We start from the raw sequence: 15,346 nt of genomic DNA, 5'->3' as shown, positions 1-15,346 counted from the left end.
ATTCGCGATGCCTTTTCGTTATGAACTTGAAAGATATTCTAGACAATATACCTCGAATAAATCAGCTCCCCAATGGACTCATATATCACAACCAAGCATCATTATTTTGGAAAACATGTTTCCTGCTGGAACTATTAATAATGGAGCCGGAGAACCTATTTTAAAGGTCGTGTCAGATCAAACCGTGTTATTGGTAAATTATTAAATTACAGTATTATAATAATTGAAAGAGGATATTTAACTAATTTAGAATAAAACAAGGAATCTTTAAATGTATCCTATCGATATGCAGAATCATTGAAAGCCAAGGCATTATTGAAAAGTCCTACAATTGGGATAAGATATAACTATACAGTCTTGGATGATAATGCTATGGTGAGATAGATGGATTGTATTTTCCTTTGAATAACGCATAGTAAAATATAAATATTTTATCGCGTATTTTCTAGCCAATTTGTCAGGAAACGCGTAAGATTCAATTAAGGTTCAAAACTGTCAGTGATTTCGAATCTTGCGCAAGTATTATTGAGAGATATATAAATTGTAGACGGATGAATGATCCAACATTGAATTTAAACGGCGAATCGAGTATCAGTAATCAAACTCAAGAGAACACAAATAGTGTTTCGCAGTTTCGAACAAGTGTAGTTACATATAATAATGTAAATTTAGAAAGAACACAGAGGGAGCCTTCAGTTGTTAATGCTCGAGCGGGACAACATCAACAAAGAATCGGCCCACAAAATAGTTCGTCAACCGCATCTCCAACTTCATCTTATACGTCTGCTTTCTCTGATAATACGCGAAATTCAATGATTCAAATAGATGAAGATCGTTCAAAATTTCAATTACGAGATTCACAATCAAGCTTCACTAATAATATAAACATGCAGCAGTTTACTGTTTCACAACAAAATAACCAGGTTCGAGATGTTCACAAAAATAATTTGTCAAGATCTTCAATGAATAATGTAGAGTTGCATCAATCTAATGGAATCCATGATCAAAATCAACAAATCAAGTCAGCCAACACTTCAGTTCGACAAAGAAATTCGCAAAATAATTCTTTGCCACACATAAATAATCAGCATATGACAAGTGCCGTTTTACGTTCGTCTAAATATATGGAAAATGAACACAATCAAAAATCAGTCTCATATACAAATAATCAAAGTATATATATTAACCCAAATATAACTCAAAATGAACCGGACAAGCCATCTTATACTCCCAGTAGATATATGTCGGTCCCTCCTCAAGTATCAACTCACAAGACTCACAAAGCACCCTTATCGGCTCAAAATGATCAGTTTTCGCGTCAATCGCAACAACAGGCATATTCCCTACAGCAGCAAAACGAATATAATCAAAAACAATATCAAATAAAACTTCAGACGGATACTAACGAATCAAGAGTGCGGCAAAATTTACAGACAACTCATCATAATATTAATATCGAAAATTCACAACGAACGTTTAATGAACAAGAAAATGTTGAAAAGAACGAAACAAATATTACCCAAAATAATTCGAGTATTACGGATAATGCGAGCATGGGATCATCTCATACAGACAATGTAAACATGACTTTTCAATCAAGTCATCAATCCATGTCTCCTAATAATCGAAAAGTGACAAATAGTACACAGTCACGATTTGGGTCATTCTCCAATCCGCAGAAAAATATATTACAGAATATGCCAAATTTACAATTACCATGTACACAAAATCAAATAACCACTAATTCAGTAGCAGTCCAGCAAGTGAAGATAAAACAAGAGCAAATGGATATTTCTCCTACGTTACATAAAAAAGAGCCTTATTTTATCGACTTAACTATAAATGAAGATGATAATGGGTTTGAATTCGATTTTCAACCGACGCGAGTTCCGAGTTCTCATATACAAGCAAAATCCCAACCGAACCTAATTAATCAATCACAATTTGCACAATCTATTGCATCTCAAGTTCATTTACAACCCACAAACTCGGATCAACCCTCTACTCTTTTATCACATTCAACACAAAATACCTACTCGTCAGCTAAACAAATTTCGCCGCATTTAACACAGGAGGGATTTCAACATTTACGAAATCGACCATTATCCACAATCCAACCCTTAAACAATAATTTAATTCAGAGACAACATATTCCATTACCTGAAGACGACGATGAACTTCAAGATTGGATTCTAGAGATATTAAAAGATCCAAATTTTCCTCAATTTGTAAGTGATCGAATAATCGGATTTTCAATATGTATTTATCTATCTGTTTAATGATTTATTTGTTAAAATATTAGATTTCAAGAGTAGAGAAGCTATGGAAAGTACGTCTTCTGGCGTATGATTTATAGACTTGAAATACTGGGATCAGATTTAATCAGATTCGAATCAGATCACGAGTAGTTTATAAAAAGATTATATATTCAATAATATAATTTTTCTGTTATTTATAATATTGTAATAATATAATTCCATTAAAGATTTATACAGCATTGTGGTATATAATAAACACGATAAACACCAATCTTACCATCTTTTTATAACTTGACTCTGTATTATTTTTCTCTGCTCCCTATAAGCACAAAGAGGTTGTTTTAAGGCTAATGAATAAACAACATGATTTTTAACTTCTCCATCACCCCAAATGTTCTCTATTTTTACCTTAGCGGATTGCATATTACGATCACCTTTACACACTGCAATTCATATATACCAACTAAAGATAAAATCACGCGAATATATTTTTTGATTTTTTGTAGTTATTTTATTTTTATTTAATAAAATTTTTTTAAAAAAGCAAAGGCACTTTTAACAGAAAAATAAGTATATTAATAGTGAAAAAAATATATAAGGAATGATACCTAAAATAAAAATATATATGATAAAGAAGCGGTCCCTGGCATATATAATACAAGTTTAATATTTTTTTTTTTTTTGAGAAATACGTTTAAAAAAAAGTAGTAATGATATCACAAAATACAGAAATAATAACCAAAAAAAAGAAAAAAAATTATTATGAAAAATCTACAAATTTTTAAATATATTGATAGCTATGATTTAAATGAATAAAAAAGAATATAAAATTGTTCATTTTTGCTTCTATATATATACCAGAGTTTTACAATGAATACTTGTGAAAAATTTTGTTTTAAAAAAAAAATAATATATGTATATGTAAAGAAAATACGGAATATTTTATAAGGTATTTCATTAATTAACATTAGCGAATAGTAATAAGGGGTGAGGGTAAACCAAAAATAAAATAAAATAAAATAAAATAATAATAATAATAATAAAAAATTAATGTCCATTTACATATAATAAAATAATGATGACGTCTATCATAATTTATAGAACAAAGAAATTGCAATTAAGTCCAGCCAAAATTTCTTGAATATATCTCTCATTTCAAATAAATGCATGCAATAATCACAATCTTATACTTCACGATTGGTATAACCACACCCCGAAAATCATACTCATCATAAACATTTCTATAGCTGTTTCCGCATTTCCTCATTAGCTCCCGGTTTTCCTTTCTCTTAGAAGGTGGATATTACCACCAGCTTTGTTTATAATTTCCATTAGCATTCCCATAATTTCCACCACCATATCCACCTCCGCCGTAACTTCCGCCACCATAGCCACCTCCGCCACCTCCGCCGCCGTAATAACCAATTCTACCCAAAGAAAAATGAAATTAATAAGTATTTATCATTAATCTGAAATAGAAATGTTATACGAATACTTACTCATTATTACTACTGCTTCCATAGCCTCCTCTTTCACTGCTGCTGCCACCAAATCTACGATGATCTCGATTACCACCTCGGCTTCCACGACCACTACCACGTCCACTACCACGTCCATAACTTTGACTTTCTTTCGCTACAGTCTCTAACCACATAGGAATTTCTTGGTTCGCCTCTTTCAATAAATCAATCAAATCACGAACTATGCCTTTGTTACCGCGATTGAAAAACGACGTTGATAAGCCAACATTTCCAGCTCGACCAGTACGACCAATTCGATGTACATAGTCATCAATATCAGTCGGTAAATCATAATTGATGACATGTGTAACGTTAGGAATGTCAAGACCACGAGCAGCAACAGCGGTAGCTACCATTATAGGAGTACGACCTGTCCTAAATGAATCAAGAGCTCGCTCACGTTCACGTTGTGATCGGTCACCATGAATTGATGTGGCAGGAAAATTAGAATTAATAAGGAAATCTGATAACATGTCTGCCATACGTTTAGTTTCAACAAATATTAATGTAAGCCCAGAATTTGATTGAGCATGTAGAATATCTAATAACACGGATCGTTTGTCGTCTTCTTCAACGTATTCAATTTTTTGAGTAATGTTTTCACTTGTACTACCAACGCGACCAACACTTAAGAAAACATAGTCTTTTAAGAAATCACGAGCGAGAATTTGAATATCTCGTGGAAATGTAGCACTAAACATAAGTGTCTGACGATCGTTAACACCAGGCATATCTAAATAAATAAATAGTATGATATTAAAAAAAAAAGAAAGGGTAGAAATTAATATTTATTAAAGAATAATAAGAGAGTTTTAATACAAGAAATAAATCAAATACCTTCTTGTTCAACAATACGACGAATTTGGGGCTCGAATCCCATATCTAACATACGATCAGCTTCATCGAGAACCAAATAACGGGTGTGAAATAGACTAACCCGACCTCGTTCGATCAAATCAACAAGACGACCAGGGGTAGCAGTTAATAAATCGCACCCACGATCAATTTGTTTAATTTGACCGGAAATATCAGCGCCACCATATACAACACAAGGACGTACCCAGGAACGATATGCAAATTTTTTAGCTTCTTCATAAATTTGAGATGCTAATTCTCGAGTAGGTGCAAGAATTAATCCTACAGGATAAGCTTTGCGACTACGAGACAAACCACGAGTATATCCAGGTTGTTCAGGCGGTGGAGGTGAAGGACCATATTTGAAAAGTTCAGACAAAATTGGAAATAAGAAACCTCCAGTTTTGCCAGAACCTGTTTGAGCACAAGCCATAAGGTCGCGCCCATTAGATACAATTGGTATAGAATACTTTTGAACAGGTGTGGGAGTAGTGTAACGTGCGAGTTCAATATTGCAAAGAAGATGTTTATCTAAAGGAGGGCTTGTGAACTATATTAAAAAAAACTAAGTTTTAGTAACATAATTTATGAGAACAAATGAACGAACAAATGATAACATACGTCTGACACTCCTTCTGGAACATTATTACCACTGGCTTCAACTGGAATATCATCATACTTTTCAAAATTAATACCGGTATGTTGACGATCAGGGTCATCGGGTGAACCGAAAAGTTCTCTTTCTATCTGTAAATTTTTTGGTGCAACTTTATGTACACCATCTTTCCAAGTACCATAGCCATCTTCACCACGACGACCAAAATCATCAAAGCCTCCTCCACGACCACCATAATTACTATAACGATTACGGTAACGGTCTCCCCCTGATGATGCCCGATCAATCCAACCAGTACGATTTTGGGTAGAATAACTCATTTCACTGCGACTACCTCCCCAAGCATCTGCACGAGGGAATGAAGTACGACCACCATTCCAGTTAACTGCAGGCGCAGCACTATTTATATCAAGTAATATGAACATAAAAAATTAGTTTTCCGATGAGACAAAATCTTTTCTATCAAAAAAATATTATTAATCATAACAATTCACTTAATTAAATAAATTATATTCGCAGTCATTAACTTACTAAACAATACCTGAACTACTAAAACTAACCTCTTCGAAACATGATATACATAATAAATAAAAATAAATACCTTCCATTCCGAGAATGCCAGCCGTTCGAACGGCGTGATTGGAGGGGTGGAACTAGCTCGTCATGTTCATTATTATAAGATTCATTATCATATTGTGGTTGTGGTTGTAAGTTATCGTTATTTTGATATTGTTGTGGTGGCTGAGATGTGTTTTCTTTTATGGTAGGTGTTGTTCGTTCGGTTGTTCGTTCGGTTGTTCGTTCGGTTGTTCGGTCAGATCTGTTTCTCATGTGGGGAGGAACATAACGACCAGCGGTAGGTTTCCCCGAACTTTGATTGTCCTTGAAGCCTAAATCAGCTTCATAAACATAGATGTGAAAGATTCATTAAGGCAAAAGTTAGTTTTTTAATGAAAGACAGATCAGATTACAAAACAGAAAGAGATGTAGATTTATATTAAAAAATAAGTAAACAAAGACTTTAATAAAACTAGAGGAAAAAAAAATTTTTTTTTACCAAATTTTTGCTCAAGGCTAACGCCAGATTTGCCATTGCTCATAATTGTAGTTTTTTTTCTTTATTAAAAAAATAGTCGTAAATCGACAGAGAAATAATATTTTATTTTTTTTAAAAAAATATAAACACAAGAAAAAATTTTTTTTTTTTGAACCTGAAATCTCAAAGGACCAGGGTATAATATCTAAAAATAAATTTTGTATTCTGCGCACAAATCTTTTAATAGACAAAAAAAAAAATTTCAGTTTATTATAAAAAACGTATGGATCAGCAAAGCATCTAAGACACTTTCGTCATGCACCGTCATGATTCTTACTCTTTAAAGCTTCAATACGCCACAAAATCCCTTGTATTTGTCATCGGCCTTTCGATTCACGGAAATGAGCCGGAAAAACTTAATGCTGCGCCTTGACATTTGGGCGTAAACTGCGGCCTTATTTGAAATTCCTTTTGTTCTTTTGTTAGCTGAAATGGTAAATTTAATTTGCTTTTATTATATGTTACACAAAATTTTGCATCATTGCCATGTTGTTACATACAAAGAAAGTCGATCTCATTACAAAGATTTACAAAGTCGTGCAAATGAAGATTGATGAATCATTCGAAGAAAGAATTATGTAAATTATCCGAATGCAGCATGTCCAATTGAAAACAAAAAATTTAAATATTTAATATTAATTTATACAATGTACTGAAACACTAGAGGTTTCATAAATGTTTCAAACAGCTAGCTACATATGTTCTAGTAGAATTTTGAGAATCCGAAAAATAAAAGTAACGTGGCACAGTTGTCCATTAAGCCTTTAACAGTTAACGAGTCATTAAAAAGTAAATTAAGAGAAAATTATAAAATTACAATAAAAGGAAACAATACAAATGAGGATTCTAAACAATACAAATGAGGTCTAAACAATACAAATGAGAATTCTCAATAATTTATAAGTATGTAGCAGATAGGTGGTGTTGTTGTAACAATTGTAACAAGTCAAACCATATATGTCCACTGCAAGGGTCCAATCATTTTACTTAATAAAAAAAAACAAATAAATGATAATATATAGTAGTTTATTTTATTTTGTGGAATTCTCGAACAAATTAAATTCACTTCGATAATAATATTAATATATTATTGGGCATTGTTCAATGTGCCTGGCTCAATGCTTGACTTAACTAACGTGCGTCTATAATTATTTTAATATCTTGTAATGTTAGCCAGTTTCGAAATGTGTGACGTATGAAAAAGTAGCAACAGGCACGAAAAATTCTAAACCTGACACTTTGGTGGACAATCTACTTCTAATGCATAGCCTTAAAGATATTATGAATTATTATAGAAAAGTACTGTTACTGAAAGTTTGTACCTATCAAAACATAGAAACTTCCTCTATGTAGAATAGTCATTAAAGGAACTTTTCATTTCAGCAGAATAGAGGTTTGAACTGATTGTTTGATATGCTGTTTACCGAAAAGAAGTCAATTGATTTAGTAGGGTTAGTAGGTCCAGATGGGAGACGAAAAGTGCTAAAGACATTAGCCAAAATTCGTCAATTTTTTCTATTATACGAACAAGGTAAATGGCGTAAATCAACTAAATCATGTCAAATAAAAAATTTTAAAATTGAATGAGAAAATTGAAGACGAGTGATTATGACATATCGGCAAATATCAATATCAAATACTACATTAATTAACTTTCTTTATGTCATTGGTTTGTCTTGGCTGCCCAGTCAATGAATAAATAATATATTTCATCTTTCTTTGACTTTTTTAATGAAGTTTGCCACATTCCAGATGAATTTTTACCAGTATATATGTTATACGTATGTCATCACACTCAATCCAGAGCTTGACAAGCTTTATTCAAATTCATCTCGAACCGTAATAATTATTTCCTAGGTTTCATATAATAAATGGAACATCCACTATATGTGGAATAAAAAGTTTTTAAATTAAGCAATTTTGTAATTAGCCTATAAGAGTACAAGAATACATGATTCAAATTTACAAAGAATTTATATGTAATTTTGCTAATTTTCAAATGCAATTAAAATTATCCTTGAACTAAAGAACACGTGGACTTTGTCTTTTTGATAATTTTATCTAATGACACAACATGCAACGCTTGATATAAAAAAATAAAAATCAAAAATCAAAATTCGTGGTGTTCGTACAGGACGCAGCAAAAGAAGAACATATACCGAAGCAATTACACGAAAAATTTTGTGGAGTTTACCTTTTTTCCATTCCACGTGATTCATTACGCTTATTGGTCCAAATTAATTATCGGCCATACTTAATTTTGTGGAAAAGAAAATCAAATTTTTATTCTAAAAATGATTTTTATAATAATACATGGATAATTATTATAATTTATTAAAATTAATTTTATAATTCATTAATTAATATTTTTAACACATTTACACCATTTAGATTAAATATCACAAATATTAATTTTTAAGGTAAAATACTATTGTTTACTATGCTTTTTATATAGAATAACACAGTTATTGGGTAATAATAGTTAAAAAATCACTTCACAGTTTGGTCAATAACTACTATATACTGTATATGATACATTTTATTTGAATCTCAAAATGAAGTTATGCAAAAGAAAGAGAAAGCAAATTTGTAGCAGCTATAATTTATGAAATGATTTGCTATGAAAATCATAAATCTAATAAAATGGCAGTTTAAATAATTAAAAATTAAAGGAATTAATGGATTTTTGTGAAATAGATAATGAGCCTAATTATTTGATGCTATACATATTGGCAAAATACAATATAATTTGGAATTTTGAATTGGAATTTGGAATTTGAAATTTGGGACTGGCTTTAAGTAGTATATTATATCTGATGTTAAATTATTAATTCTACTGCATTTATGATAATAAATGTATTATTACTAATAAAATAATTATTTATAAGTATAATAACTTTAAAAATCCTAATACTCTTTATTATTTATTCTATTATTTCCTTATTATCAGTTATGTTTCTAAAAAGGGGTTTTCTTATAAACAGAATTGTAATGGGATTATGTAATTTGAATTTCAATAATGCGTTACGACTTACGAATTTGGTATCAAGAAGAATTATAAAATTAAGTAGAATCAAATAAAAATAAATAAACATATAAATTGCTCTAGAATTATCAAGTGTAATCATCGCCACATCGGAAAATTTTCTGGTTTTTAAAACATTGAGGTAATTGTACAAATTTGGTTAGAACTGTTATAATATGATAAAAAATCAGTAGGCCGATCAAAGAACACGCGAAAATAAACGCGGTACGTTACTTAGTCATTCCGTAAATGATGAATCAACAATTAGAAGAAATTTCACAAAAATTCTTTGAAATTAATTCACCATTTACATTTCATCAAGTTCTTAATGATCAAAAAATTGCTTGTGATTTTATTGAATGGGTTTTGCTAAAGTAAATTAAAGAAGTTTCAGTTTCTTACTTATACTTTAGGTTATTAATTTTCTTTTCTTTTTTTTCTGAAAGAATTGATTATCGTTTAGTAAGAATATTTCCACAAAATAATGAATTGCGCTTACAAAGTTTGTGGTATTTTTATTAGTTTTTAAATTTTACAAGTAGGTACCTAATTTTCGATCACTTTTTTTTACAGGTTTAACTCAAACTGTAGCTTCATTAGGAATATGTAAAATAACCGACACAGATTTAATTGACGTATGTATAATTTTCTATACCTTCCGAACACCAATTATATGATATTAATCAATTCTTGATAGGCGACAGCACCTCATTTTCGATTAATAAATTTCTATTTCAATTTATTAAACATCTTGAAAACTTCTCGAATTATTCTAGATGATACTTTCAAGATACCAAATTCGATGTAATTCCTTTTTTTCCTGGTTTAAATTGATAGTTTTTTTACGCGTTTTTTTTTTTAATTTGAATTGATGTGTTTCACATTGATATAGAAAACCGGACGATTTCAAAAAATCATGTTATTTAATTGATTCCATATCTAAAGAATGTGATTTAGTTAATAAAATTGTTTCAAAAGAATTTGTTTTGTTTCCGAGAGATGTATTGTTAATGATCGGAAAAGAAAAAGCTGTAGAGAGTGATAAACGCAAACTTGATCTCTCTACACTTCAGTCAATGAAAGGAAAGAAAATTCAAGAATTACAAGCCCTTAATGCAGAATCCAATTGTATTCAAGAACAAGAAGCATGCTTATATTTAGATGAACCAGATGTGAATGATCAAACTCATGAAGACCTTTCTGTAATTGCTAGTGATCTGTCATCCAAGTTTAAAAGGTTTAATGAAATCTACGATAACGAAATTTCTCCGTGGATTAAAAAGGATTACATTAAGCGTGACGGAGATAAGATCGTCGAGGGTAATTTACTGCTTTGTTACTCCTTTATTTTTGCATTATCTTAATTTATCTTGATAATTTTAGGTCTAGGACATCGAGTGCAAGAAGCAAATAAAAGACTATGTAAAATACGCAAAGTAAATAATATTCAATATTTTTTTTATTTAATCTAATATCTTATGAAGTATTTTTTTATAAAGCGCTTGTTTTTTGACAAAATACATTTAGAGTCTTCAAGACTTTGAAACTATACAAAAATCATATGAAGAAATTGTATCTCACCTTCCATGTACCATAGATCAACATAACTCAGTCAATAACAATACATCATCAAATGGAAATGATATAACAAATAGTGCGGTAAATCCGAACATAATTAACAATCGAGGTGAACCTGGATTAGAAGCAATTACGCGATTGCAAAAGTTTGAGAAAATTTTAAAAGATGGTATTGAAAGAAGAGCTAAATAGAACAAAAATAGAGTATTTAGACTTACATCGTATCATCGAATGTAAAGATTCGCGATTAATCTGAAATAGTTAATTATCTTGTCTATAACATTAAATAAGTTCAACACCTACAACGGAAATACCAAACATTTTTGCATATTTTTTTAATTCTTGATCTTCCGATACAAATAAAATCTCATTCATTTTCGCCACGTAAGCATAATATAGCCAACAACTCATAAGTGGACGATACTTTTGTGGTATGACCATGATATCAAATTTTTTCTCTTTTAAATAATTGAACTCATCAGAACTTTTTGATCCTTCTTCATTATCTTTATGGTCTTTATAAATAACATCCTCGGAACTATCAATTTCTTCAATAAGATAATCCTCTGAGCAATTCCATTGTGGTAACTTTTCATTTGTTCGCTGGGCACGAATGAAAAGCTCATTCTCCTTTTCGCTCTGTTGTTGCCGTTTGTGAAATTGTTGATCTAGAAAACGGATGGCTTCTCTTGCACGTATATTTTCTTTATCATTTCCTTTTTTGATTATATCCAAATAATCAATAACTATTATGGGTAATTATCGAATTTAGTTACTCGAAATAATTAAATGCTAAAACAAAAAATAAAATAATGAATTTTTTTTTTTACCTTCCAATGGTACAATAACAATACATTTTGCGTCCGCTATCCATTTCTTAACAGAATTTAAATGATTTAAGAAAATAGTAATATCAACTACACAGTGTTTGGGCGGTATTGCATTTGAATCCTTTGAAGCAACAAGTGAAGTTTGCTGTAACTGATGAGGTTTAATATTCTTAACTTTATCTTCCAAATCATTCACTTGATATAGCAAATGTTGTTGTGCCATTAATTTCATAACACGCTGTCGATTTTTTTTCTATAGAATTATGTTATAAGTAAACATATTTTCTTAACATAACTTTTTACAAAAGTCTTCAGTACCTTTAAATCCTCATCAATCATTATGAATTGACTTGTAGATTCATTGTATTCTAATAAATCCAATGACTAAATAATAAAAGCGTTAAATATGTAGATAGTAATACAATTTCTTGCATGTCTTTATATACTCACCCTAGTTTCGGAAATTTTCTTACCAAAAATAATTAATCTAGCAAACCTAACCTTAAGCATGTCAACATTACCGAAAATATTAAAGTTAATATCCTGATGAACTACCCGCAGTGGAATTATTCCCAAAAATTCGTTATCTTCTGAAATAGCACGTTTAGCTACTTCATGAAAATCATCATTTGTAGACAATAAATTAGAAAATTTTGAATGGTTTATGAAATCGACAAATGATTTGAAGAAAGCTTTCAAATTCTGAATTTCAAAACGAAAATATTGTTAATAACTAATATTTATAGTATTAAATGGAATAAATAGTAACATACCATTAAAAACATTCTGGAAATCTTCATATTTTCTTTATCAGCTGATTTACACAACTGACTCAAAAGATCAGTCAATGTCCCCAAATATTCGCACCATAAAATAACAATAGGTAAGAATAATGTATAGTTTTTCTCTTCGTCTTCAGAGTTCAAAGAATTTATCTTCTCAAAAACCGGAATTAAAAAGCCAAATGCCAATCCAATTGCTAAAGCTTGCAAATTTCGAATTCGACTTTGCACTATAATAAAAATGAAAATTAAATAATGCATATTATAATAATTTGGAACTTCAGCCTAGATTAATCTTACCTGAACCGTTACGCAAGTCCCAAATGGTAAATATGAGAATAAATATCACTTTTTTGAGAGTTATACTCAAATCGCGAAGACTTGATTCGGATGATGACAATAATGAATCAAAACGATAAACAATTTTTTCAGCATCATCATTTTCCATCAATTTTTCAACATTTTTTTCAAAAATATACCGATGAATAACCATGAAGTTTTTCGCAAAGTCCTTAACAGTTAAACTATGAAAAAACTTTAATTTTGTTGTCAATTTTGTCAACTTAATATATAAACTATTTTCACTTACACATCTTTAATACCATTTGGAGTTTCGTTAATTTGTTGGGCAAATTTTGAATAAAAGAACTTTAGATTTTCTGAGGAAATACTAGGAGGCTGTTTTGTTGAAAGACTAAAAAATAAAGAAGCAAAAATAAAGTTATCACAAAAAAAAAACTCTTTTATTCCAAATATTATGCATTACCTAAAACAATACCAATAAACAATATCTAATTCATTGTCACCATATGTTGCAAGAAGAGCTAATTGTGCCTGTGCCTTACCTATTAAATAAAATAAATTATTATATGATTTGCTATAATTTATATCATATCTAGTTAAAATCCGACTATTACCGTTCTCACAATAAACCCTTGCAGCTTTAGTGTAAAACTGTCTGGAAAACTCCCAACGTTTTTCACTTGCATCGAGAAGTGTCTCACGATAACGAGCAAAGTCACCTAAGTGGATGAGACATCGCTGAATATATTCGGCAGTAAGTTCTCTTCTGCGATATTTTGACACAGAGCGTGATGCTGTGGCCGAAGGATTAACATTATTCTTGAAAACCTCTAAATAAATTAATATGATGATATAGTTTTTCAAACCAAAAAGGAAAAAAACAAAAAAAATAAATTATCAATTACCGATTCCAATCCGATCTAAATCTATATTTTCACGAATTTTTAAGTTATCAACGATTGTGTGGTAAAATCCGGTACCCAAGTCCAAATATCGACATAATTCAAGATACGTGGCCTGATATTCGATTGCCTTTTCAGGTTTAACCTATACGACAAATACAGATTAGACTAACAATATTAATGTGCTTAAAATAGCATCAAACAAAAGCGAATACACTAACTTTACGCAATTTTTGCCTAAGTTCTTCCATATGACTATAAAAGACGTTTCTCCAAAGTTTTTCTTCAATATTATTTTCATTAGCGGTTTTAAGGTCAATCAAAAGAATATCTTCATAAACGTCTTTAAGGCTATATAATAGGAAATAAAAATAAATAAGAAATAACATAATAAGTATGTATAAAGTAACCTTCTTTACCTATTACGCAAAAATTCTGTATCATCGTCTAAATCCGCATTATTTTCGGTGCCTTTAACTCTTTTCTTCTGTTGCTCTTGTTTCTTTAAGAATTCTCTTTCAAGTTCAGAAGCGTCACTAGAAAATTCAAAGCAAGCATAAACAATTATTCTTCAAAAAGCCCTCTAATTAAAACCCACGTTAATAATTCTTTCAGCCTTTTCCTGTCTTCGCTAACATTTGTTGTCATCGTAAAGGCATCGACCCATTACTATTCAGAAGAAAAAAAAAATAATCCGAGAAATTTGATAATATTTTAGAAGAAAAAAATTGATTTATATTTTCGACAATATTTCCGAAGTTGCTAGAGAGAAGGATAATAATAAGTACATTGATCTGAAAATTATGTTATATATAAATTTTTTCCTTTTATGACTAGATTATCTAGATTAAGGTATTAGTACCAATCAGTTAACAGTTAAGAATTCAGTTTTAATTCATATAAAATGGGAGCCCAAGGTTCCAAACGAATTTCAAGAAAATTACCACAAAATATAGTTTCAAATGTTGAATCAAGTGCATTTGAAACGCATTCAGCTAACAAAGAAACAATAATACGAGAATTGAGAAACAAAGGTATATACAAATAAATAGTCGGTAATAATTTGTGAAAAATAAATTCATTATTCTTTAGTTACAGAAGACGATGGAAAAGATCCCCATTTATTAAAAAATTTGTTTATAATTGGTCAAGTTAATGTTCCAAAAGAGAAAGAACCATTTAAACAGGTAGAATTTGTAGAATTTTAAAATTATTTACAAATTTATATAAATACCATTTACTAATGTTTTTTTTATGGAGGTAAAGTCTGATGAGATGCTAAAAATTCTCAGAAATAGAAAAGCTGATAAAGAAATTGAGGGGGAAACCCCAAGAAATCGCATATTTGTATATGAACTAAGAGAAATGTTGGAACAAAGGAAGAAAGCTCCTAATGAATTTACAGCAGAGAAATTATCAACTCATTATAATCTAGATACATCAACTATAGAAACCTTATTAAAGCACATAAATACATTTACATTAACCGGAGGCGTAAAATCAAGGGCAGCGTGGGTTGAGGACAGTCGATTATTTAGAAAAAATGAGAATTAAAGAACGGACAAGATCTCATCACGCAAG

General features: G+C 30.3%; 5 protein-coding genes across 5 annotated transcripts; 3 read left to right on the top strand and 2 right to left on the bottom strand.

The window, feature by feature from the left end:
• Nucleotides 1-7: 7 nt before the first annotated feature.
• On the top strand, nt 8-2,356 carry OCT59_020660 (uncharacterized protein; the record flags this gene model as incomplete). The annotated part of the gene is made up of 4 exons (XM_025317632.2): nt 8-193; nt 262-375; nt 450-2,228; nt 2,303-2,356. The coding sequence occupies 4 exons, from the start codon at nt 8-10 to the stop codon at nt 2,354-2,356; spliced, it is 2,133 nt and encodes a 710-aa protein (XP_025177865.2).
• Nucleotides 2,357-2,795: 439 nt separating this feature from the next.
• Nucleotides 2,796-6,371, bottom strand: OCT59_020659 (DEAD-box ATP-dependent RNA helicase). Its single transcript, XM_025317633.2, has 6 exons — nt 6,307-6,371; nt 5,851-6,148; nt 5,255-5,648; nt 4,616-5,183; nt 3,758-4,511; nt 2,796-3,685 (listed from the first exon to the last, which is right to left on the bottom strand). Exons 1-6 carry the CDS (start codon nt 6,347-6,349, stop codon nt 3,562-3,564), a joined length of 2,181 nt encoding a protein of 726 aa, XP_025177866.1. The 5' UTR covers nt 6,350-6,371; the 3' UTR covers nt 2,796-3,561.
• Nucleotides 6,372-9,622: 3,251 nt separating this feature from the next.
• OCT59_020658 (uncharacterized protein) lies at nt 9,623-11,140 on the top strand (the record flags this gene model as incomplete). Its single annotated transcript, XM_025334194.2, has 7 exons — nt 9,623-9,744; nt 9,817-9,872; nt 9,944-10,005; nt 10,068-10,174; nt 10,263-10,690; nt 10,754-10,806; nt 10,898-11,140. The coding sequence occupies 7 exons, from the start codon at nt 9,623-9,625 to the stop codon at nt 11,138-11,140; spliced, it is 1,071 nt and encodes a 356-aa protein (XP_025177868.2).
• Nucleotides 11,141-11,230: 90 nt separating this feature from the next.
• On the bottom strand, nt 11,231-14,413 carry OCT59_020657 (uncharacterized protein; the record flags this gene model as incomplete). The annotated part of the gene is made up of 13 exons (XM_066149322.1): nt 11,231-11,694; nt 11,779-12,031; nt 12,097-12,162; nt 12,229-12,480; nt 12,552-12,790; nt 12,861-13,084; nt 13,150-13,254; nt 13,327-13,405; nt 13,478-13,693; nt 13,769-13,910; nt 13,987-14,116; nt 14,185-14,301; nt 14,364-14,413. The coding sequence occupies 13 exons, from the start codon at nt 14,411-14,413 to the stop codon at nt 11,231-11,233; spliced, it is 2,337 nt and encodes a 778-aa protein (XP_065990239.1).
• Nucleotides 14,414-14,669: 256 nt separating this feature from the next.
• Nucleotides 14,670-15,319, top strand: OCT59_020656 (uncharacterized protein; the record flags this gene model as incomplete). The annotated part of the gene is made up of 3 exons (XM_025317635.2): nt 14,670-14,799; nt 14,864-14,952; nt 15,032-15,319. The coding sequence occupies 3 exons, from the start codon at nt 14,670-14,672 to the stop codon at nt 15,317-15,319; spliced, it is 507 nt and encodes a 168-aa protein (XP_025177870.2).
• Nucleotides 15,320-15,346: the final 27 nt, after the last annotated feature.

This window comes from Rhizophagus irregularis, chromosome 3 (genome assembly GCF_026210795.1).
Source record: "Rhizophagus irregularis chromosome 3, complete sequence".
Lineage (NCBI taxonomy): Eukaryota > Fungi > Glomeromycota > Glomeromycetes > Glomerales > Glomeraceae > Rhizophagus > Rhizophagus irregularis.
Note: the sequence above shows the minus strand (reverse complement) of the source record. Positions and strands in the feature narration are given on the sequence as shown.